At 39.3% G+C, this 26,504-nt stretch overlaps 1 protein-coding gene across 1 annotated transcript in view; it reads left to right on the top strand.

Annotated features, from left to right (window-relative positions):
* The window catches only part of EMB1138 (DEAD box RNA helicase (RH3)), a 69,121-nt gene that overhangs the window by 34,563 nt on the left and 8,054 nt on the right, over positions 1 to 26,504 (top strand). Inside the window, exon 6 of the mRNA XM_089167577.1 lies at positions 7,032 to 7,409. Coding sequence (XP_089023703.1) covers positions 7,032 to 7,409 — 378 coding nt within the window. The remainder of the gene's footprint in view (positions 1 to 7,031; positions 7,410 to 26,504) is intronic.

Below are 26,504 nucleotides of genomic sequence, written 5' to 3'. Positions count from 1 at the left end.
CAAACACATTAAGTTAGTACCTAATATATAGTTTAATATTTGTTAAATGAATAATTGTATAAAGTTTTCTTATCTAACCTGGATCTAGCCCAATCAAGCCACTCTTGGGGTGCAAACATCGATCTTAGGCCCGTCTTCTTCTCCTATATATTGTTGAGGGAGATGAAATTTGTCGAATCTCGTTGGATTGGGTCGCACTATGTTACCCATACATGATCGGCTCATGATGTCGATAGTGTAGATATGATTATAAATGAATTTTGTCACCTATATAGGCTTCTCCACTACGCCCTCGACAATTTTGATCTTCCCAATGTCCTTCAACATGAGGTCAATACAGTGGGCTACACTAGGTATCCAAAAAAGATGATACCCAGCTGACTTCATCATCATCTCATCTGCCTTCTTGAAGTTGGAGCCGTTATTGGTGACGATTTACGCTACATTATGTCCTTTAGGAGACCAAAGATATATCTGTGGTTTTTCACATTAAAGGTAGCATCTGCCGATCTCAAGAATATAGTCCTTTTAACACAATACACCATGAAGTTGATGACGGACTTTTTCATTGGACTGGTCCATCCATCAGACATAATGGTACATGCATAAGTATTCTAGAAGGGTCTCATATCCTCGATGTATTTCTCCAACTCCTCCTGTGTAAAGAAGGTGGTCGTTACCTCTTTAGGGGTGGGGCCAATGTATCTAGGTCATGCCTTTGCAATAATGTTTATTATATTCTTGTAGTATGGTCCTTGTGTTGTGTATGCTGGAATAGTGTAGAAGAGCATACACTTTGGCATTGTACTTTTAACCTTGCCCTTGATGTTCTCCTATGCACTTGAGATCTTGGGTCACTTCGCTCCTTCATCCTAAAACATCAGGATCCTGCTCTAGAATCGGGTCCTTTCGGCATGGATAATTAGTTGGTGATGGAGAAGTGGCCCTTTGACTTTGTGATTGGTTGAACATGCTATAAATACCACCCCTTCCCCTTAACCCAAATGCTCCAGCCATAGAGAGACTAGCTCCTATAGCTCTAGATCTGGCCCTCTCCTGCTTTTGCTGGTGCAATGCCTTGTTCTCTGCCATCGCATGCCTCATCTCCCCCTCCTCTTGCTCTCTACCTACATCAACGAGGTCAACATCCTCTTTAGAATTAGAATCTACCCTGTATGCTAGAGGTCCCCGCATCGCGTCATTGAGTGCTTTGTCCACTCTTTCTTCTCATCTTTATTCCCCTTCCCTTTCTCTAATTCCTTGATTGCCTTCACTTCTTCTGCACTAGCTTCCATGCATGTGGCCACATCCTTCGAACTCCCAGTGGTGTGTGCCTTAAATGTGTTGATGCCACCTAACCTTAACCGCTTACCATAGAAATGACATTGTGTTTTGTTTTTGTTTCCATCAATCGCCACATAATACTGCCATGTAGGGTCAACCTCCTCTCCTACAGTCCTACTGCTCTTTGTGGTTGTCCCTGTTGTCCACCCTATGAGCCACTGCCTTTGACTCCCACAAGCTAACATGATCATTGTTGCATACAAAATGATTGCATAAGTCACTGAGCAACACTAAAATAATTTTTTCTAGGCAAAGAAACAATCATATACCTACTAATAATTTTCCCTGTGCCCATGTATATTTTAAATATAAAATGAGTTTTTAAAGTTTTCTTCGGTAAGAAAATAGGCTGCCCATACCAAAACCGGCAATGAAACCTCGTGGCTACAAAAACACACAAAGAGCTGAAGCAGTCAAGAACAATATTCAATCAAAAGACGATGGTGGGAGAGAAACAAAAGATGGAGAGAGAGATATCATGTGTGTGTGTCCTCTCCTCTTGTAATCCTTTATTTATAATAGAGAGATACAATCCTATAGTATTTAGAAAAGTAAATATCATTCTAAATTACAATAAAAAATAACCAAAACATCCCAAAACTGCTCTGACTTGCACTAAAAGAAACTTGCGGCCCAAGTATTGGTTCAACACCCTGCTTAAAGTCGGAGCATATACATTACCAAGGCCATTCTGTTTGTTGGTGGTATTTGAATCTAAAACGATTCAACTTTTGTAGCGGAGTAAAGATAATAACTAGGTTATAAAAGATATAATGGTGCGTAAAAAATACCTAGCGGTATTTTCTGTATCCTAATAGTACTGAACCAGCATAGTAGGCAGCTTTGTGGTGCTGCAACCAAGAGAACAACAAGAATTTTGAAATCGATTGGAGAGGGAAAAAGAAAGGGAGGGAGGGAGGGAGAGAGGTATCGTATGTGTGTCATCTCCTCCCTCTTGTAATCCTTCATTTATAATAGAAAGATACAGTCCTATAGTATTTAGGAAAGTAAATATTAGTCTAAATTACAATAAAAAATAACCAAAACTAACATCCCAAAATTGCTCTGACTTGCTTTATAAGATTTTCTTGGCCCAAGTTACCTTGCGGCCCAAGTATTTGTTTGACAAGAACAATTCCAGAATTTTCTATAATTTTCAAAACCTTTTTCTCTTTTTTTTTTCTTCATAATTATTTATAGAGCAAATTGCACTGGCACCCCAAAATGGAGGCCTTAATGCAATGACACCCCACTTTATGTTTAAAAAACACAGAGACCCCAAAATTGGGTTTTTATTGGATTTGTCAAATTTATCACTAAAAACAGTTAAATCACTGTTTATTTTCAAAAATATCCTTATAATAAACAATTGTCGAAAGGTTTTCAATGATACAGTGGGGTGTCAATGCTTTAAGGCCTCCATTTTGGGGTGCCAGTGCAATTTGCTCTTATTTATATTATTTTATATTTGTTTATAAATATTTTCAAAAAATAAAATAATAATTTATCATGTTGAAAATTTCAACTCCGTGAGCTGTAGATTGGCCTATGGAGTTCAACATATATTAAATCCATACCTATGCAAGGTGTATATCATGTATATCTATTGCATTTTTAGTGTAAGAAAATAGAATTTTTTTAAGCCCAAAAATAAATAAATAAACTACTTTCGAAAAAGAATTTCGACACCGTTAGTTTTGTAGATCAGCCCACGTTGTTCAACATGTATTTTGGCGGTACCAATCGAACAACATTATATCATGCATTTTGTAAAATGAAGTTTGCTGAAGTGTGGTTACCTTTGAGATTAAAATCTCCAAGCTTCGAGTGAAATGCCACTTGATCAATGTGATACACGCATTTTCTGGCAAGAATCACATGAGAACTACCCCTAGATGTTGAAGATTGACATAAAAATTGCAAGAATCAAGCTATGGAAGAGAGAAGCTTTGGAATAGGGAATTGAAATTTCGACTCGAAATGGCTTTTATAGCTGACATATTGGAAAGAAATCGCCAAGAAATTGGAAAGAAACACGATATTTCGTTGGGCAAACTATCGCCCCTGTTTCAGCAATATATCGGTGACATATTGGAATTTTCATTTCAGTCCCAATTTCACGTCGCTACTTGCCGAAATGTCGACAATCAGAGTTCAATGTACATCAAATCCGACAAACTCACAATGGGAATGAGCAAAGCTGACGTAGCAGCTTCTATTAGTCTATACTTTGAAGGAATTTCTATGGTGTTGTATTTCCTATGAATCAAAGTTATTATGTAAACTCTTAAGACACAAAAAAAAATGATATTATGTAAACTCTTATTCTTGCACAGTTTGCACAAGTTGTTTTTTTATATTAAACTGCTAATGATGTATGTGCATATTGTAATTTAGGTTTAATATTTCACTTCATTATCAATTGAAATTGCTTATCATTTACATCAGCTTATACTTCAAGCATGTTTAAATATGTGAAAATACATTCAGTTTCATCCGTATATGACCAAGCTTGAGGGCAAATCCAAAAGACTATTATGTGCTGTTTTTCAGTCAAAACAAACCATGGATATGTGTTTATAGGCCTCAAAATAGGCTATTCAAGGAGAAGCGGACCCAAAAAATGCATAAAACCAATTAAAACATACCATTGAAACGTGGCAGATTTTATGCCAAGTTTCGGGAGGACCAGAATCTTGAGAACTTGGTGGTCTCAACCCCACCACAACCTCAAGGTGAAATTAGATTTTTATCCTTGGGTACCAATTCCGTTGGCCAAGGAGAATCAACTTTCTACCAACGTTCGAGGGACTCCTTCCAAGTTCCAACACATGGCATTTATCCCCATAGTCTGTGAATTTAAAGATGAAGAAAACCATTATCCAGAAGGTAAGTCTCAAAACACCCTCGAGTTTTTCGTTGCGTTCCTGAGGACAAGTTCATTGAAGGCAAAGGGGGATGCCTATGAAGGTGCTGAATAGGCAGCTGTCCTATTTCCCTGCCTCGTCAGTTAGAAGATACACTTTAGGAGTTGGTCATGGCGCAATGGTTGGCAGACCAGAGTTGCAGCCTGAGGTCAAGGTATTGAAACAGCTGCTCAGCAAAAAGTTGCTGATGTAAGGCTGCATAGGAAAATTTCTCCCCTCCTGCACACTATGTTTGTGTGGAAGTCTTCAGCACTGGGTTTCTCCAATAGTTAGAAGATATGCTTCATGGTGGGTGACTTTGGTGGTCTGGATTTATTTATTTATTTATTTTTGGGAGGGGGGGGGGCACATAGTATAGGGAAAGTTGTTCTTCTAGGAGAGATTTGTTCAATCTAAAGATAGATGACTAAGCCAAGCCTGCGGCAGTAAGAAAGGGCAGCGGGAGGAAAACAGAGGATGAGAGTGGTGGCAGCCCCACCTAGCTTGGCTAGACATCGAAGTGGAGAGAGAATGGTATGAAGGGTTGTCAGAGAGGAAGCCTATCAAACACCAAAGACTTGTTCAACAAGTAGAAGAAGTTGCAGTGTTAAAAGTTGCAAGTAGCAGAATTGAAAGTGGATGTTGGTTTATTTAGAAAAATGTTTTCCTTGAGGTTCATTAGTAGGCTCTTTTATCCTGGCTTCTGTTTTTAGTTCTAGTTTGTTTGGTGGGATATGGGTTGCAACAAAACACTAGTCTTGGTTATTATACATTCAGGCTGAGCCACAACTATGTTTACCCCAGTGCACCATTTTTTATTCTGTAATCAAGTAGTTCCCCCCCCCCCTCCTTTTTTTTTCTCTTTTGCCTTCAAGATGTGCTCCATTGCTGTTGGGGTTTGCAGACTTCTTTGAAGATCTCTTTCCTGGTTATTGTCTTTATGCCTTCCTTCTACTTTGTATTTTCTATTTATTGAATCAGCCTATTCCATTCAGTCCCTCTATCACCACCATTTTTGTCATTATATTCCTATAACAGCCTGCTTATACAGTGTAGCCTTAATTGAATGAGGGTGAGGGGCAACCTCAAATGTCACATGAAAGAAATTCTTGAATTTCTTCTTTTTTTTTTTTTTTTGTTGGGAACGGATTCTTGAATTTGGTTATAGAGCTTAAATGGTAAAAGTGGAACAATCTTAAATGGGGCCTTTGATTGTTGGCTGGCTATCAGAATTTGGTTGTGTGATGATGAAGGATTGAAGGGGCTCTGTGGAAGGACTCGATCAGAATACTAGGGGAAAACTGCTAATTGGTGTTTTTCGTTAGATGTGGAAATGAGATTCTACTAGTGGAATGGGGATGCCATTGGGATCTAAACTAGGTTATGTCCTATACCGGAGTCGTTTCTCAAGTTCCATAGGATGTTGATGGGTGGATTGGAAAATATTCAAGTTTTTTATTTTAGAGTTTGAAGGAAAGTCAACCAAAAGAGTCTGGATTTAGGTTTAGGATGTTGGAAATTGGTTATTACTTGGATCGGGTCCAACATAGGACAGTATCTGATGGCTAGATTGATGTAGGTCCGACTTTGAACTTTTGTTTTCTTGAAGAATCTGAAAAATCAAGAAGAGAAATGTTATCTGGAGTCTAAGAACCTCTTTGTAGCCCCTTCCCCTCTTCCCCCCCTCCCAACGGTAGTGCTGGAGATCTGTAACCTCCCCGACATTTTTGACATAATATTTCCTGCTTCCTACCCAGAGTTAGCATGTATCTCCCCGGGCATACTTTAGTATCACATCGTAGACCCCCACCCTAACTCTTATCTTCCTTATCAGTGAACCGGAGCATATTTTTTAGGTACTCTTCGATTCGGGGAGCCTCGTTTGTACATTCTTCTCCCTATTTCGCTCCTTTTGGGTTTGGTAATGATAATTTATTCATCCAAAAAAAGGGGAGACGTGGGGTGGGATGATCTGATATGCAACGAACCTTGCTGGAGATCCAGTTCTTCGATGGGGGAGTTTGATTAATGGAAGTGTAGGCTGAATCCATGGCCAACAAGAATTTTGGAATTGAAATACCAAGAAACTTCAACCACTAAGGATTTTAAACAGCAAGGTCCCAGGCTAGTTGGACTTTTACCACCAAGCAACCAGATCTGGGTTAGAAAACTCGTATCAGTACCCTCAGAGAGAAGACAGCATAAAAGCTCAGAGAAACAGTCAAATATTCAGTATATGCATTCCTCCCCTTGAGTAGGGTTTTAACTTTTAAGTAGAGGCCTATGGCCAATCCAAATACCAATAGTACTTAAAACACCTGATTCGAAAAAGAATCTAGGGCTCCGCTAATTGTGGAGGTCTAATGAAAGCCTGAAACTGATAAAAACAAAATGAAAAAACAAGATAGATATAGCCTTATAAGAAATCAACAGAACCATTTTTTTCTATGCCTCGGGAGATTCAGGTAGTGCACATTGAGAAATGAGTGGACAGTGTTCCTGTTTTACAGAGGTTAACGGATGACTCTCGCTATCTTCTTACTCGCAAATACTCATTGGAAGTTCATATATGATGGGAGGCATGTGTTCCTCACAGTTGTGACTAACTTCCTCTTGAAGTAGGTTTGAAAGATGAATCATGAGGACTGTTCATTCTGTTATCTGATTGAATATTTTGGATCTATGATCTACTTTAGAATGTTTATGGACTTTACATTTTGGATCTGCAATTTACATTTTGTATGAGAATCTAGTGACCACCTTCATTTTTCATTTATCCAGGTTATCCACTATGAGCTGCCCAATGATCCAGAAACTTTTGTTCATCGTTCTGGTCGCACAGGGCGTGCTGGAAAGGAGGGTACTGCGATTCTGATGTTTTCTAGTAGCCAGAGGAGAACTGTGAAATCCCTTGAACGTGATGTGGGCTGCCATTTTGAGTTCATCAGTCCCCCAGCAATTGAAGAAGTTTTAGCCTCTTCTGCTGAGCAAGTTGTAGCTACACTAAATGGGGTTCATCCAGGATCTATGGAGTTTTTCATCCCAACTGCAGAAAAGTTGATTGAAGAACGAGGAACCAGTGCTCTTGCTGCAGCACTGGCATACTTGAGTGGTTTTTCCCAGCCCCCTTCCTCTAGGTCTCTTATAACTCATGAGCAGGTGAGTGATAGACCATCAGTTCCGTCTAAAATGTCAACTTTGTTATGGATTGGCATTTTATTTGTTCTTAAAAACTTCATACCTTGAAATAGAAGATAATAGAAGGTGATTGACATGTGCTCTTAGTTGAAAACGTCTCACTCTTTTCATCCGTAATTGGTTAGTAGGGAAAATCAATTTTAAATTATCTTTTAATCGACCAAGGACCGGAATCTCAGTATTGAGGCCAGTTTCAACTAGGCTAGAAACTCAGGTGTGGTGTTTCGACCGAAATTTCAGTTGAAACTCAGAACTTTTCCCTGCAAGTTTCGGCCCTTTTGTGGGTTTTTTTTTCTTCTTTTTTTTTTTTCATCTGACTTCTTGCCTATTACCTATTGAAAGGATAATGACCACAAAGGAACTGATATTTTGCTGAACAAAACCCAATGAAAAGTTATCATTAAAGTATATTAACACATGAGATGTTCTGAGAAATATAAACTTTGTAAAATTGAACAACACACAATCATAGATCATAGTCCTAGACTAAATATATATAATCTCATAGCTATACAAGACCATTTAAGCCATCAACAAAGCAAAAAAAATAAAAATATAAAAAATCAGAACAAGCCTTGCAAAAATCTTCCAAAATCACTAAAGGAAAGCAAATGGTGTGATGGAAGGCAAAGGAGTGACTGAAATTGGGTGAAAAGTGTGTTGAAAGCACAAAAAAATCAGCAAAAAAGGGGTTAAGGGGTCGAAACTTATACCATTTGATTGTCCATAGGTTTCATCTTGGTTTTCTGAAAAAACCAAGATTTCAACCGAAATTTAGCAAATTTCAGTCAAAACTTGTACCATTGTAAGGTGAACTCATTTAAAAATCAACTCTGTAACTATAAACAATGTCAAGTAGTCATTTGAATTGTAACTGTGAAATGTTTGATACAGGTTCTTATGTATTCCAGTCACTTGTATGGTTGTATTACTAATAATAGTTGATATTTTTACTTTTTGGAAGCTTTCTTTCTTGTGTTGGTATAATGGTATTCTCCTCTTACTGTATAATATCTTTACTGTCTCTTGTAGGCTTAACCGCTTAAGTCTTAATATGTTGATTTCTTATTTACTTAATAGGGTTACTTGTGTAATTTCTCAAGATCTCATTCTGAGGTTCATGAATAATACTGAGACTGGGTGCATGTTTGAGATCTTGATCTTGATGGGCATCTCAAAGGATCTCAGGCAAGATGGTGCATTTTTCCCCCAGCTTAACTCAAGCCAACTCTGCGGCCCATCTCAGTGGGTTTTAAGGCTCAGATTGGACCGGGAATTGGTATTGACCTTTTTGTAGGCCTTCTCAACATAATGTTGACCTTAGATTTATGACAAAAGAAAAGTCAACAACCAGACCTATAAAATATAAAGTACCCAACCATGACTTGATATAAATGAATACATTAATTAAACTCAAACAATGTGACGAAATAGGAATTGAAATGTTTGATTCTTTAGTGTCTTATTCAGAACTTTACAATCAATATATACACAACTGCCATCTATGAAATAGGAAAGAATATCCTACCTAGAAGAGAAGATTACAATCAATGAGAAATCTACTTAGAATAGAAGATTACAATCAATGAGAAATCTACCTAGAATAGAAGATTACAATCAATGAGTAATCTACCTAGAATAGAAGATTGCAATAATCAGAAAAATACCTGTAATAGAATATTACAATCTGATCTACTTAGATTAAAGATACTAATAAAATATTATGATATGATTCTAAGATTTTTCACACTCCCCCTCAAGCTGGTGAATAGGCATTCTCCATTCCCAGCTTGGATATGCATTTTTGAAAGGCTGAGCTGCTCAATCCTTTAGTAAGAACATCAGCAAGTTGACTATGTGTAGACACATACGGCATACAAATCAGTCCACTATCCAGCTTCTCTTTGATGAAGTGTCTGTCAATCTCAATGTGCTTGGTTCGGTCATGTTGAACAGGGTTATGTGCTATACTGATTGCTGATTTGTTGTCACAAAGAGAGTCTCATTGGTCCACCCCATTCAACCTTTAGGTCTTCTAAGATAATCTTCAACCAAAGTAATTCACATATTCCTTGAGCCATTGCACGAAATTCGGCTTCTGCACTTGACCGAGCCACAACATTCTGCTTCTTGCTCCTCCATGTCACAAGATTGCCACCAAGAAATGTGCAATATCCTGTGGTCGACCTTCTATCTACTGCTGACCTTGCATAATCAGCATCAGTGTATGCTTCTAGTATCATTCCTTTATTCCTTCTAAATAAAAGGCCTCTCCCTGGCGTCCCTTTTAAATATTGTAGCACACGGTGAGCTATATGCAAGTGAATTTCCTTTGGAATGTGCATGAATTGGCTGATTACACTAACTGCATATGCTATTCTGGCCTTGTGTGAGACAAGTAGATTAATCTTCCTACTAGTCTTTGATACATCTCTCGGTCCACAACAACATCTTCTTCTGCATTCCCAAGTTTACTGTTGGGATCTATTGGAGTGCTTGTTGGTTTACACGTGGCCATTCCTGTTTCTTTAAGGAGATCAGTGATATACTTTTGTTGAGAGATGAAAATGCATTGTTGAGAGTGAGCAACTTCAATGCCAAGGAAGTATTTTAATCTTCCTAAAGCCTTGATCTCAAATTCCTTAGCCAAGCATTGAGTCAAATTTTGTGTTTCTTTTTCTTCATTTCCTGTCACTATTATGTCATCAACATACACAAGTAGTGCCGTGACTCCCCCAGATGATGAGTGCTTGATGAACAATGTATGGTCTCCTTGACTTTGCTTGTAACCCATACTAATCATGACTTTAGTAAATCTGCCAAACCATGCCCGCGGTGACTGTTTGAGTCCATATAAGGCCTTTTTTAACTTGCATACAATATTAGCAGCTAAATCCTTCTCATAACCGGGTGGAACCTCCATGTAAATTTCTTCCTTTAGTTTTTTTTTTTTTTTTTTTGGTCAACAACATGAAAATTTCATTAATTAAAAGCATCCAAAGACAAAGGCTTGGAGAGGAACAAGCTTGGGGAAACAACAAAGAAAGGTGGCAAACCCCACCAATGTCTAGAGAGTTTAAAAAGATTAGCTCCCCGAGCTAGATAGTCAGCAAAACTATTGCTAGACCTAGATATGTAAGCAAATCTAATAAAGGTGAAATCCAACGCAATTGTCCTAATTTCAGAAACAAGGCTTAAACATTGCCAATCAAGAGAGGTACTAAGACCTTGAAGAGCTTGAATGGCCGGTTTGAAATCCGAGCTAATATGCACCTTCGAAATTCCCAAACCTTTTGCCAAGAGGAGACCATCTCTCATTGCCTCCAGTTCCATTAAAGCTGCTGATGAACCTTCATTTCCAATGCATTGTGCTGCCACGAAAACCTGTTGAGCGTCCCACAAAATGCATCCTCTGCCACCATAAAGAGATCTAGCATCCCATGATCCATCGACAAAAAGGTAAAATAATTCCGAATCATCATCCATGTTTTCCACTCTATGCAAAGGGTATGCTGCCCTAGTGTCTCCATGAGATGTATTAGTACAAAAAGATTGAATTTCTGCACATAAAGTATGAAAAGATGTGAGTGTCTGTCTTATGGAAAGATCATTTCCATTAAAAAGAATGAAATTTCTAGATTTCCAAATACACCACATAAGAGAGCTCCACACTTGATCTAAATAATTCAAATTCCCATATTCTTTAAATCTATCAGATATAAAATATATCCAATCATGAAGGGATTCACCATGGAAATCTGAAACATCGAGCCTAAGAGGAGACATTCTCCAACATTCTTTTGCATGGGAACAAAATAGTAAAGCATGACCAAAATTTTCAATATTCTTACCGCATATAAGACATAATGGTGTTTGAGCACTATTTCTATGAAAGAGAGATTATTCCTATAACAAGCGCCTCATAAGATGTTCTCCACAAGAAGTGCTTAATCTTTGGTAAGGTAGGAATATTCCAAATTTTGTTCCAACAAAAAGATGGTGATGATGATGAAGATATATTACCTTGGGAGTCAGACATTGCCAAACACTGATAGTAGGCTGATTTTACCTTGAAAGTTCCTTGCTTTGATTTGTACCACACCCATGTATCCATGGTATTGATGGAAAGGATGGGAATTGTTAAAATAGCAGCAACCTCCAAATGAGAAAACAAAGCAGCCAACAAATCTCTTTTCCAATGAAGATTTGACCAATCAATCAAATCATGTACAAGTGAAGGCCCATTGGTTTGTGGGGGACTGGATATATATTTAAAAGGAAGAGAGGGAATCCATTGATCATGGTATATGTGAGTATGTAAACCATTTCCAACCTGTCTAATCAAACCATGTCTTAGCACATCCCTCCCCATTAAAACACTTCTCCAACCCCAAGAGCAATATGATGGTGGTTCAACCTCCAAAATGGATTTTCCTTTAAGGTATTTGGCAGACATTACTTGTGCCCATAGGGAGGTTGGATTAGTCAAGAGTCTCCAACTTTGTTTGGCTAATAAAGCTTTATTAAAGCATAGGACATCTCTAAAACCAAGCCCTCCCTCTTTTTTGCTCTTACATAATGTATTCCACTTTACCCAATAAAGTCCCTGTCCTTGATCATTTTTCCACCAAAAGTTCCTAATCTTTTGAGTCATTAAGTTGCAAATCTCATTGGGAATCATAAAGCAAGACATAGCATACACTGGTAATGCAAAAGCCACAGCCTTAATCAAAATTTCCTTACCTCCCTGAGACAAAAGTTTGCCCCTCCAACCTGCCAACTTTGAATTAAGTCTATCTAAGATGAAGGAGAAAGTTTGCACTTTAGATTTCCCTATGGATGAGGGAAGACCCAAGTAAGTTTCATGAGATTGCACTTCTTTTAGGCCCAAAGAAGTCACCACATCAGCCCTAGTATTTGCAGGTGTTCTTTTGCTAAACAAAACAACTGACTTCTCCAGATTAATATGGAGACCCGACACTGTTCATACTCCAAAAGCAAAGCGAGATATTGTGGAAGCATTTTGAACCGAGGCGGGGAAAAAAAACATACAATCATCAACAAAAAACAAGTGGTTAATTTCTGGACCCCGATGTGCTAGTCTTATACCAGGCAACCTAGGGATCCCTCTATTGGATTGAAGTCTTTGGGTGAAGGTCTCTTGACACAAGATAAAGATGTATGGGTTCAATGGGCAGCCTTGCCTGATACCCCCTCTGAGGAAAAATACATCTAGAAAGGGAACCATTGATCTTAATTTGAAAGGTAACGGTTGAAATGCATTGCATTATCCATTGAACCCATTGATCAGCAAAACCCAGATATCTCAAAGTATCCTCAATAAATGACCACTCTAATTTGTCATAGGCCTTACACATGTCCAGTTTCAAAGCCATGTATGCAGATGTTGATTGGGATTTCTTAAGGAAATGTAGATAGTCATGGGCAAGATAGATGTTATCTGAGATGGCTCTACCTGGAACGAAGGCACTTTGAGTCTGGCTAATAATGGACCCCAATAAGGGTTTGAGTCTATTAGCTAGACATTTTGCTATGACTTTGTAAGGAGTGGTGCATAGACTGATGGGTCTAAACTGAGATACATTCTGAGGGTTGCTTTTCTTTGGGATCAATGTAATAACTGTTTTGTTGAGACTTTTGAGCATATGACCTCTCCTAAAGAAATGTTGCACCCCTTTTATAAGGTCATCCCCAATAGTATCCCAATGCTTTTGATAGAATCTGGCAGGCAGGCCATCAATTCCTGGGGCTTTGTTTCCTTTCATTCGGAAAAGAGTGCTCTTAATTTCTTCTGGGGAGAAAGGAGCACATAGAACTTGGTTTTCTGAAGCTGAAATGCATGGAGATGTACTTAGAAGAAAATTTTGAGGGTCACTTGGGGAAGAGGAGGTGAAAAGGGAAGAGAAGTGGGTGCATATTTCAGTTTTGATCTGGGCTTCTTCTTTAATCCGTTGACCAAAGTTGTCCTTTAATCGATGGATAGTGTTCTTTTGTCTTCTTTGGGCAGTCGAGGCATGAAAGAATTGGGTGTTACGGTCTCCCTCGGTCAGCCACAAAACCCTAGATCTTTGGCACCAAAATTTTTCCTCCACCGGGAGATGTTGTTCTAATTGCTTGCTTAAGGTCAATTTCCTCAAGGGTATTGGAATCGAAGGAGATTTTTGTTGACACTCTTCAAGAAGTCGGAGATTTTTGTAATTTCTTTAGATGCATTCTTGAAAGTATTCTTACTCCAAAGCCGAAGTGATCCTGAGCAATTTTTGATTTTCTGGTGTAGCTAGTAGGAAGGTGATCCAATGTTTGGGGCTGCCCATCTGAGGTATATTTGGTGAGATAGATCTTGGTGGCTTTCCCATTTGGTTTCATAGTGAAACCTCATTGGGCGACGCTTGGATGGGTATAAGGTAACCTCAAGAGGGGTATGGTCAGTTCCCACCATAGCATGTCTATGACTTTGGACACTTCCAAAATGGTCCAGAAAATCCATATTAATAAAAGCTCTATCAAGACACTCCTTAATTAAACCCGCTCCCCGCCTTTTATTTGACCATGAGAATTTTGGCCCAGTACACTTGACCTAAAAAAGATTACAATTCTCAATGGCAGTCCTAAATCTGTCCATCTGGGCTTGGGATTTAGGTCTCCCTCCAAATTTTTCATCATTATTCAAAATTTCATTGAAATCACCAAGAACAAGCCAAGGAGTACTTACAGAGGTTCCTAGCTGAGAGAGTTCATCCCAAATCCTACCTCGTAGCTCAGTTTGCGGATGCCCATATAACAAAGTTAACCTGAATTCTGCACTAGAGGAATTTACAAGTATTAGAATATCAACAATATGTGCAGATGACGAGAGAAAAGTAATGGAAATAGAATTATTCCAAATTAAACCAATACCACCTGAGTTACCTATGGCATCCATACTAAAATGATTATCAAACCTTATCTTCCTAGCTACTATAGACATTGTAGCTCCATCATTCTTTGTTTCAACAAGTAATATCAAACCTGGCCCACTCTTCCTACAAAGTTTTTGTAGGTATTGTTGTGTCAAGGTTGGGCCAATTCCTTGACAATTCCACATTAGAAGCTTCATGGAGATCTTGGGGGCTGATTTAGTGCAGCCTGCCTCACCCTTTCAGAAGAGATTAAGGATTTACCTCGGTACCTCATAATTGCTCGAAACCTACCAGCTGGACCCCCCTAGCTCTACGAGCCAGTCCATGAATTCTATTACCAACATTGGGTCTGATAATATTTGATGCCTCATATTCTTCTAACCTCATCCTCTTAAATAACCCAGTTACTTGCTCGGGTGAGCAAGCCCTTTTTCTTGTATTCATTGGAAGCACTTCACTGTAATCTTCCTCAAAAGGAGCTAATTCCTCAATATGGACTGAGGAGTTAGAGGCCTGAATGGATTGAGCAGTAGTTCTAATGATGATTGGTTGAGGTCTCACAAGAGTCGTGGATGTACTTTGTTGTTCATAGATGTGCATAGAATTTCCAGGTAGAATAATTTGAGTTGGTCCTTAGGAAACCGAATCTTCCAACCTTATTTCCCCTTCTTCCATGGTCTCCTGTGTGTTCACTGGAGAGATATCTTCATTCCCTCCTACTTCAAGATTGTGAATTTTAGAAGGGCCTGCAACAGAATGATATTTGTTTGAAATTGAGATAATTGAGTCTCTGTGAGAAAGCAATCTAGTTTGTTGAGATTGACTCTCAAAACTCTGCTGATGCGCTTGAGAAAGTGTTGTAACAGCATTGTGAGAAAATGGCCTTAGAATAGATTGATCATCTGAAGTATGGTTCACTAAATCCAAAGGGTTGAAAGCTTCTAAACCGAAACCATCAGCTGCTGGATTAAAGTGTTGGGGAACCACAACTTGTGAATTAATTGTGGAAGGCCGTTGCATCTCATTTTGGCAGTCATTTGTTCTTTGATCTTCATTATCAATGCCGACAAGCAAAATTCGAGACTCACCAAGATTTGGAGGTGGATTAAGAAGTGCTTTAACAAACTGAAATATTTGGGGATGAAGATGTGTTGTAGCATTCACATCCGATGGTGGCATAAGGAGATGTTGTTCTTCTAAATGCATTTTGGCCAACAATTTCCGGGTTACATCTCTTGGAGGTCGATGAACAGAGCTACCAGCCTTAATCCAGTCACCGAACATTGCTGCACATATTTCTCCACATTCAGCATTCGAAATTCCTTCAAAACTGGGTATACCCCCACTTTCAAGTTTCCTACGAATCATACAACTTCTGCCTTCATGAGCTAGATAACCACAGAAATAGCAAATTAATGGGAGTTTCTTGTACTGTAAATCGACCCAGATTTCTTCATTTTGTGGTCGAAACACTCTAATGCCAGGCTTTATGGGGTTGGAGATAGAACAAGTCATGCGAATCGCAAGCGGTTTTCCCACATCTCTGAGGCTGTTGTGAGATTGAAAGCTCCTGTATATCCCCATTTTATTTCCAATAAGCGCAGCCATAGTTGCATTTTTCAGATCAGGAGGGAGATTTATAGCATGGATCCAAATTTCATAAGAGTCAAAGGTATACTGATCCACCGGAGTAGCAGCAGACCATCGCTTCAATATCATCAGTTGATTTTTTATGAGCCAAGGTCCTTGGTTGAGAGCAATGTTTACTTCCTCTGAATTTTTTAGTTGTAGTAGAAACAGGTTGAAACCAACTTGTGCCACTTCAAGCTCGCGGGGAATACTCCAAGCGTTTCCCAAAGAAAGAGAGATCGTTGAAGGTCTGATATGTTTAGAGGTTATAATCTTCCCTATGACCACGAATTCCCCCAAATTTGCCCATCGATTCAGCAGTGGATTAAGAGCAGGGGTGTCTTCTTCATGTAGCACAATATCTGGAGTAAATTCCTCTATAATCGCTGGTGGGGTAGCCATGTTCCACCAAACTGATATCTAACCTGCAAAAACCAAGGCCACCAGCAGAAGAAGAAAGATAGACAAAATCCAAGATGTTAATTTATTCTAAGCAAAGGAGACAAAGTAGAGAAAGTGGAAGCAACTGTAAGAATGCATTTTTAACATGCAAGAATGCATTTTTAACATGCAACTGAAGCAAATGTTTAACATCAAATTGTTGCAAGAATGCATTTTTAACATCAAATTGTTGCAAGTCCCAACCATAATTTGCTGCCAAGGATAGTAAGATTCTGACAGTATTCATTTTTGCAACTGAAGCAAATGTTTCAAGGTAGTCAATCCCGTAAGTCTGGGTGTAGCCCTTGGCTACCAACCTTGCTTTGTACCTTTCTAAAGATCCATGTGCTCAATACTTCAATGTATATACCCATTTGCACCCCACATGTTTCTTCCCTTCTGGTAATCTTACAAGTTCCCATGTTCCATTGCTTTCTAATGCTTCCATCTCCACATTCATAGCTTGCTTCCACTCCTTATTGGATAAAGCCTCAGATAAGGTGTTAGGAATGGCAATGGTGTTTAAACTTACCAGAAAGGCTCTATGAGATGGGGAAAAATGTTTAGAGGACAAGAATTGGGCAAGAGGGTACATGGGTTTCATTGTGCATTCTCTAGTGCCTTTCCTAATGGCAATAGGAAGGTCTAGTTCATTACTATCTGTGGGCACATCGAATTCGTTTGTAGTGAAGGATTAGTCATTTGTACCTCATTTCCAGAATTTGGATTGGAGTCTTGAACTTGCACTGATTCTGGAACAAGATTATTCTTCCTTGAGTACACCTTTCCTTTGCCAAATCTCACATGCTCAATATCAGAAATAGGCTCATTCATTTCAAAGTTTGACATATGTTCATGTTGTTCACAGCTTGACACAGTGAGTCCGACACAAGTTTAGGTTGTTCACAGTTTTACTCAGGTGACATAGTGAAGTATTTGGGAGTGAACTCTAAGTCAAGTAAGGAATTCCCATTCTTATCTTCCATTATTGAATGCTCCCCTTAAAGATGAGGTGTGGAAAAATAAGACTTATGTTCATGAAAAGTGACATCAATGGAAACATAGAACCTTTTTGAAGGAGGGTGATAGCACTTATAGCCCTTTTGAGTGGAGGAATATCCTATAAATAAACATTTGAGTGCTCTAGGATCTAATTTACCCCGATGTGGTCCATGAATATGAACAAATGAGACACCCAAAAATTCGAGGAACAAGGTTATTTGTCGTTTTTAGGTTTGGGTAGAACTGGGAAAGGACATCCATTGGACTCTTGAATCCTAAGACTCTCGAAGGCAGCCAATTTATGAGATGAGTTGCTGTGAGGACTGCTTCCCCCCAAAATGACTTAGGCACATTGTATTGGAATAGGGAGGCTCTAGTTACATCAAGAAGGTGGCCATTTTTCCGTTCAGCTACTCCATTTTGTTGTGGGGTATCAACGCACGATGACTCATGTATAATTCCCTCCCTTTGAAAGAATGGAGTTTGAATTTGATTGAAATAGTCTCTGGCATTATCAGGTCTAAATCTTTTTATACTAACTCCAAATTGGTTTTTAACCATGGGATGGAAGTTTGGAAGAACACAACTAACATCGGATTTGTTTTTGAGTAGAAAAATCCATGAGACACGAGTGCAATCGTCAATGAATGACACGAATCACCTAGCCCCAGACACATTAGGAATTCTAGAAGGACCCCAAATATCACTATGAATGAGATAAAAGGGGATGGAACTTCTTTTCTTGCTTAAAGGAAGTGGTACATGCTTGTGTTTAGCAAGCTCACATACATCACAATGAAACTCATCGACATGTATGCCTTGAAACAAAGAAGGAAACAAAAGATTGATTACCCTAAAGGAAGGATGTCCAAGTCTGTGATGGTAAAGCCAGATTTTTTCTTTATTGGTTTGAGAAGGACTACCATTAGTAGCATGTGATTGGCTTGGTGCCTCAAGGTAGTAGAATCCATCCCTTTCTCTAGCATGTCCAATCGTCCTCCCCGAATCCTTGTCCTGAAATATACAATGACTATGGTGAAAGACTACATTACAATGTAAATCTTGGCGTGAGTTTCTTCACAGAAACGAGATTTATAGATAGTCTAGGAACATGTAGAACATTTTTCAAGGTGAGGGATGAGTTGAGCTCAATATTTCCAGTTCCAGCCACAGTAGTTAACGAGCCATCAGCAATAGCTATCTTCCTACTACTTGGACAGGGAGAATATGTGGTGAAAAGATTTGGTGAGTGTGTGCATCAAACATTTTCACATGACAAACTGCCATATTTGCAAGTTAAACCATGGGAGTACAACGGCAACAAGAATAAGATAAAAAGTAAAATCAAATATAGATATATAAACTTTCTTATTCAGAATTCCCCCAAAAAAAGAAATTTAAGTGGAGAGGTGCGTCCGGGGTCTTATGTGATCGGCGTATTCCATTAAAGCTTAAAGGAAAATTTTATAGGACCGTTGTTCGACCAGCTATGATGTACGGTGCAGAGTGTTGGGCTGTTAAAAAGAATCATATAGATAAACTCAGTGTAGCAGAAATGAGGATGCTAAGATGGATGAGTGGCAAAAGCTAGGATGGATAAGATAAGAAACGATCATATTAGAGTTGGTCTGGGAGTTGCTCCCATAAGTGATAAGCTTAGAGAAAGTCGTTTGAGGTGGCACGGCCACGTTCAACGGAGACCTATAAATGCTCCTGTACGGAGAAGTGATATAATCCATATTGAAGGAACTAGAAGAGCTAGGGGTAGACCTAATATAACCTTAGGAGAAGTGGTGAGAAAGGATATGTATAGCTTAGGTCTTGTATCTAGCATGGCCTCGAACAAAACTGATTGGAGGGTAAGAATCCATGTAGCCGACCCCATTTAGTTGGGACAAGGCTTATTGTTGTTGTTGTTGTTGTTGTTGTTGTTGTTGTTGTTGTTGTTGTTGTAGTGTGATAATAAATTGAAAACTAATCCACTGCTAGACTAACTCACTAGCCTTGTATAGTGGATGTTGTAGCTGCTTCTTCCATATATTTTGGATGATTTCGAGGATTTTCTTGTTGCTATATAGGTAGACCATCGTAACCTGCTGCTTCATCTTATCTACTGCAGCCTATATGTGTGGTAGAGTTGGTCTTCTTTGTTGATCTTCCATCCTCAACACATGGACCATGGGCTCAAGCAACTTCACCACAATCCTCACATTAGTCTAGAAGGTGTTACTCAGTCGTTGTCCTCCCTTCTGTGGTTAAAGAACCTGCCCACTCAAACTATTGCTCTGACGCAAACATGGACTTAAGGCCAACCTTCTTGCTACTGAAGCTCTGTAGTGCAATGCAATTGGTTGCAAATCTGGTTATGCCTGGCCTCCCCAAGTTACCCTCACACCGGTCCATTCTCTTTATCTAGAGTGCAACTCCACAATTATAAATGAATGTATTGACTTGTTGGGCTTGGTCCACTTTCTTCACAGTCTTGCATTAACCCATGACCTTTAACATGAGTCAATGTAATGAGCAACATATGGAGTCCAAAAGAGCTTATATCTACCTAGAAAAGCATGTCCGAAAGAGCTTGTTAGTAGAAAGCTAGAGTAAAAAGCAATGAACCATTAAGCTTGTATGTATTTAAAATTAGTACTAGAAGCATGTATTTAAGACCTGCGGTTCTCCATCATCTTCAGCCCATCTTTCTTGTAGTTTGATCCATTATCTGTAACAATTTAGATCTCATGATTCACTTCACCTCTATCACCACTTGCTTCAATGACTTTTGTATGTATTTTGCATCCTTCTCCTTGGACACATCCACTATCTTAAGGAACACTGTCTTCCCATCACAATTCAATATGAAGTTGATGACAGACGTGGGCTCCTCTACACAGATCGTAGTCCCAGGATAGTCAAGGGGCTCCCTAATGCAGATTGGGCTAGTTCACCAATTGATAAGAGATCTACCATAGGTTGTTGTACATTGGTTGGAGGAATCTTGTGTCCTGGAAGAGTAAGAAGCATACTATAGCTGCTCGATCCAATGAAGTGTCATAGTATTGAGCTGTTGCACTGGTCACTTGTGTGTGAGTTGATGTGGATTGAGCAGTTCTTGGAGCAGCTTGGCTTCAATCATGAGTCACCTATGTCTTTGTGGTGTGATCATTAAGTTGCTATTCATATAGCGTTGAACCCTAATTTTCTAGGAGCATGCATAGCATGTTGAAGTTGACCATTTTGTTCGTGTGTGGCTGCAACTAGGGTTGATCTTCACTTGTCATGTCCAAATCGGAGAGCTGCTGGCTGACCTATTTACAAAATCTTTGTTAGCTGAAAGAGTGAATTTGCTGAATGGTCTAAGAAATCTTGACTTATGTTTGAGTGGCATAGTAGGGCTTTATTTATATTAATAGTATAACAAGAAGAAAACAGATATTCCTGATGTGGGACTAAATAAGAAATCCTGAACAGGCAATTCTACCCTTCTTAATATTACTACTATCTTAGTGTATTGCAACACTACCCTTCAAGTTGGTACATAGATATTTATCATGCCCAACTTGCTAGTTGTTGAAAGAAACGATTGTAGTAGAATGGCTTTTTGATCAATGATCTCAAGCCCTCTATTTATAATTAAGTGGAAAGTAGATTATTACAAGGAATAGAATTTTACATGAATACAAACTCTAATTTAACTCCTAATAGAATCCAACACTAGTAGTATTACTGAAAGCGTTGGTACTCAAAACTCTTTGTCAGCACGTAAGCCCTTTGATTGTCAGAAGTCACAAAGGAGATACCGATCAGCCAAGACTCAATCTTTCCTTTATGAAGTGTTTATCAATCTCCACATGTTTGGTTTTGTCATGCTGTACTGGATTATAAGCTATACTGATTGCTGATTTACTGTCGAAATACAGCTGTAGAGGTGTCTCAGAATCTGGTCCAAGCTCTTCTTCTAGTCCCTTCAGCCATAGCACCTCACAAATTCTTTGTGCCATCTCTCTAAATTCAGCTTCAGCATTGGACCTAGCAAAACACTGCCTATTTTTTACTTCTCCAAGTCACCAAGTTGCCTCCCACGTAAGTACGACGCCCAAAGGTAGACCTATCATCAGGACATCTTGCTCATTCCACATCTATGTATGCCTCAATCTTCAAGCGTTTATGAGAGGAAAGCACAATTCCTTTCCCCAGAGCAGCCTTTAAGTACCTTAAGATTGTGTAGACAAAATCCAGGTGTGAAGAATAGGGATCATGCATATATTGGCTTACCAAACTGATAGTAGATGGAATGTATAGTCGAGTATGAGGTAGGTAAATTAACTTCCCTACCAACTGGTAACCAGTTTTATATATTGGTTCTCCTTTTGCCTTAAAGTGTAAATTGGCTTGATGGGAGTTTCAGCTAGTTTGCACCCTAACATCCTAGTTTCATTTAATAAATCCAGTGTATACTTTCTTTGAGAAAGAAATACCATTGTCCGAATATGCCAATTCAAGGCCTAGAAATATGTGACTCTCCCATATCCTTGATCTCGAATTTTGTTCCCCAAAAAATTCTTCAAGGCTGAAATCTCTCCATCACTACTCCATGATAAAAATATTAGTCCTGTTTCTTGATGAACAAAGTGTGGTCAGCATTACTATGTTTGTACCAATGGACACCATGGCTTTATGAAATCTCCCAAACCAAACCCTTGAAGACTGCTTCAATCCCTACAAGGCTCTCTTCAAGTTGTAAATTTTTCCATGAGTCTCAATAGTAGCATACCCAAGTGTTATGTCCATGTACACTTCTTCCTAGATTTCTAGCATTCTTCACATCAAGTGGTTGTAGTGTAGGCTCCATCATTGATTTACAACACACCAAAGAACTACCCGAACTATATTTATTTTTTGCAAATGGGGCAAATGTCTCTTGATAGTCTATCTTGTAGGTCTGAGTAAAACCCTTGGCTACCAATCTGGCTTTGTATCTCTTTATAGTCCCATTTGCCTTGTGTTTAACGACAAACACCCACTTACACCAACAGTCCACTCCCCCCCCCCCCCTTAAAGCTCTCATTTCTCTCATTCATTGCTTCCTTTTGAGTCAGTCAATGCCTCCTGCCATGTGTTCTGAATAGAAGTAGAGGACTTAAAAGAAACAAAGCTCTGAAATTCTGTGGATAGGGACTGGTATGAAACAAAATTGGAAGTTGGGTGTTTGGTGCATGTTTGTGGTTGTTTCCTCAATGCAATTGGTAAGTCTAAAGAGGGATCAGGAGCTTAGAAATGGACTAACCAGGAGTAATTGCTTTAGGACTAGGAGCAGGAGCTTCCAATCGGCTACGCATAGTAAGGGGACCTTCTCTTGCTGATCTCCGTTGATAAGTTTTCAGAGTTTGCGTTAGTGTTGGTTGTTGCTCCCCTTGCACATCACTGTCTTGGTCCATCAGCAATTGTTCCTGTCCGGTTACTCGATCTTCCAAGTGAGGTTCATCTATAGGAATTTCAAATGGAATATCCAAAGGAGGGTCAAGGATCGGAACCTCTTCACTAGTGTTAACCCCCTGAAGAGATGTTAGGGCAGAAAAGGGAATTCGTTCTTGGAACTCGACATCCATAGATACAAGCATGCAACAAGAGGGAGGGTGATAACACTTATAGCCCTTCTAGATAGCAAAATAACCAAAAAATGTGCATCGTAACCCACGTGGTCAAGCTTACCATGGAGATGATGATTTCGGGCAAAGGCTACACTCCCAAACACTTTAAGGGGGACAGTAAAGGTTGTTGTCCCTAATAGGACTTGAAGTGGTCATCATTGTTGGAACCCTCACGATGGCATTTGGTTAATGAGATAGGCTGCAGTGAGAATGGAAGCCCCTAAAAAAAACAAGGTGGCACATGCATTGTAAACATAAGAGAGCAGGCAACCTAAAGAAGGTGGCTATTTTTGTGTTTGGCCACTCCAAATTGAGGTGGAGTGTGTCAACACAACTAGTCTAATGGATAATCCCATGGTCAGCCAAATAAGAAGGAAATTCCCCACCCATATTCTTAGTTCCATTGTCAGTTTTGTAGGATTTTCACAGTAGCCCCAAACTAGGTAATAACCGAAAAAATTTAAAACAAGAAAAGCATCACTCTTTTGGAGAACCAAGTAAACCCATGTGGTTCTAGTGCAACAATCAGTGAAGGTGACGAACCAACAATAAGTAGAAGTAGAAATAGTATAGGATGGACCCCATACATCAAAATGAATAACAGAAAAAGGAATATTACTACAGGTTATCAGAAACAAGGTAAACATGTCTAGTCTACTTTGCTAGAATGCAAGCATCAGATTGAAAGTTATTTAAGTTACAATGCTTAATTAAATATGGGAGAAGTTTAGATAAAGTGCGTTATAGGATGTGGCCTAAACAACGACGCCACTACAACAAAGTGAAAAAAGAAGGAGAATCGGAATCAGAGATCGTAGTCAACACTAATGGAAACTTGTCCAGCAGATAAAGCCCCCATTGTTGTTTACCACAGCCAATTGTATTCCCCGTTTCCAGGTTCCGAAACACACAATAAGAAGGGGGGAAAAAAAGGTTTTTTGTAGTTCAAGTCACAAGTAGGGCTTCTAACAGATAAAAGATTATCAAAATTTAGAAACATGCTATATAAATGACAACTATAAAGGAGAACAAAAGATGGAACCCTTTCGAGAGAGAGCAAAGAGACCCATCAACAATACAAACATTCTGATTCAAAGGAACAAAGGAATATGTATGTAACAGAGTAGAAGAACTAGTCATATGATTGATTGCCCCAGAGTCAATTATCCAGGAGGAATGACTCGTTGTGACATTGTGACAAGTGAAGGTACCTATGGTGGGATGTGTGTGTCAGAAGGGGGAACCAAGACAGATGCCACAATTGCACTAAAAGTCGGCGTAGAAGAAGACACTTTAAGTCTAGCGATCAATTGACAAAGATGTTGGTGCTTAATTGAGGAAAGAGGTGTTGGAGTACTCAAATCTTTCAAATTGACTTAATGTGCATATGCTTGGGGATTTCCACTCTGACTGGCATTCCGTCGTCGTCCACAAGAAGTGGCTGGTCGACCATGCAACTTCAAGCACTTGTCCTTAGTGTGACATTCTTGACCATAATAATCGCACTTAACTAGGGTTCGGGAAGAATCACCTATACGTGTCTTGGAGACTCCTATACCAGCAACCAATGCATATTGCTCTGGCATCTGATTGTGAACCATCCTTGTCTGGCGGCTATCCTCAGTGTCAAATATGGCATAAGCTGCTCCCGGGGATGAAAAAGGTTTCTATGTGAGGATGTGAACCCGTATCTAATCATACTCTTCAACCCAGGTAAGAAATCATAAACATTAAGCTCATCTTCCCACTTCTAATAAGCAGTAGCATCAACAACACAGGTTGGAGGGAAGTGTCCATAGAAATCCAGAGTCTAATAATATCCACAGAGTGTGTTATAGTATTGGGCCAAAGTAAGTTCCTTCTGTTGTACCTGATGGCTTTTGTGCTGAATCTCAAAACACTGAGCATCATTCTTAACCTTCGAATAGGTTTCCTTGGCAACTTTCCAAATCGTGGCAGCATCTGGAAGGAGGATATAACTCTCTGCAATACTGGGTTCAGTGGAATTAAGAATGAATCCCATAACCAAGCATTCATCAGTCTCCCACTTGTCGTTGTGTTGTACCTAGAGAGGAGGGCTGAACAGATGTACCGTGAAGATGTCCTATAAGGCCATGAGCACTCACCGCAAGAGAAATGGAACAAGACCATCGGGGATAATTAGTCCCATTAAGTTTGATAGAGGTCATCTAGAATGGGGATCCCGTGAAACTGGATTTTCTTCCATTCTAAACATACCAAAAGTGGTGGAGGTGACAAAATCAGAGGCCATCGCATGGAATCAAAGAAATAACTAATTTGAAGACAAGATCACAGCATTAATAGGGAGAAAAATAAACCTTTGGTGGGAGAAAAGCGCTCACCACCAAGGGAAAAAGGCCATAGAAAGGAGGTGGTAGGTTAGAAAAGGGTTAGAAGATGAAAAACAAGGGAGTGAAGGCCCCTAGGAGGATCTCAGAGAGGAGGCACTACCAGCTCCTTCTAGAGAGGAAAGGGAAGGTCGGCGGGGGTGGAGGCTGGTGGGGGCGGGGGTTATTTTAGTCATTACATGGTTCAGTGGGAATAATATTAGAAATCTATAAATAAAAACTAACTGAAGACTAACAGTGTTAGTAATAGGGGATCTGACTGACAAAATGGATACCTCAGGGGGTGGCACTGAAAATTTCCCTCAATGATATGACAAGAACAAAACAGATATTTGCATGTTGGACTATTACAATAAGATATCCTAAGCAGACAATTCTACGTTTCTTAATATTATTCCTGCATTACAACAGAAATATATTTGTAACAAGCTGGAAATGTTTAATGTTTATTCTGCAGCTTGATGAGGAGTGTTGAAAGGTAGTTTTGGAAAAGAAAAAATGGAGACGCTAACTCTTGACCAGCTGTGAGCAATAGAATGAGTCCATATAGGACTCTTTCCTTTAGTTATGCTTTATGATTGTGACTCTGGTTTGTTCCCTTATAAACAAAAGAACTTTTCCATGGAGTTCTCACAACGATAGTAAGAACTCCTGCAAATCAATCAAAGCATCTCTTTTCTCTCTATCCAGCTCTCCTCTCCTTCTTATTATTGACAATTATTATATAAATTCCATAGGCTTAGTATCCAGAGACTCTGACTCTTGCATCAATGATTTTTGCCTGTTACCAAATCTACTTGGCTATTGTATGAGCAACAACCCAATACTCAGCTTTATAGGATCTCGTTAAGTTGTCTGCTTCCTTCTTCTCCAAGTGATGAGATTGCCACCAATTAATGTACAATAAGCACTGGTAGATCCATCACCATCAACTCCAGCCCACATCTGAGTATCCGACTAGATGGTCATGGTGATGGGGCTGATAAATTAGCCCCTTTCCTGGAGCACCCTTCAGATGCCTTGTTATCCAACATGTTGCCTCACTGT

The sequence above is a fragment of the Hakea prostrata genome, chromosome 8 (genome assembly GCF_041222555.1).
Source record: "Hakea prostrata isolate BN-2017 chromosome 8, UWA_Hpros_2, whole genome shotgun sequence".
Classification (NCBI taxonomy): domain Eukaryota; kingdom Viridiplantae; phylum Streptophyta; class Magnoliopsida; order Proteales; family Proteaceae; genus Hakea; species Hakea prostrata.
This window is presented reverse-complemented; position numbering and strand designations above follow the sequence as displayed.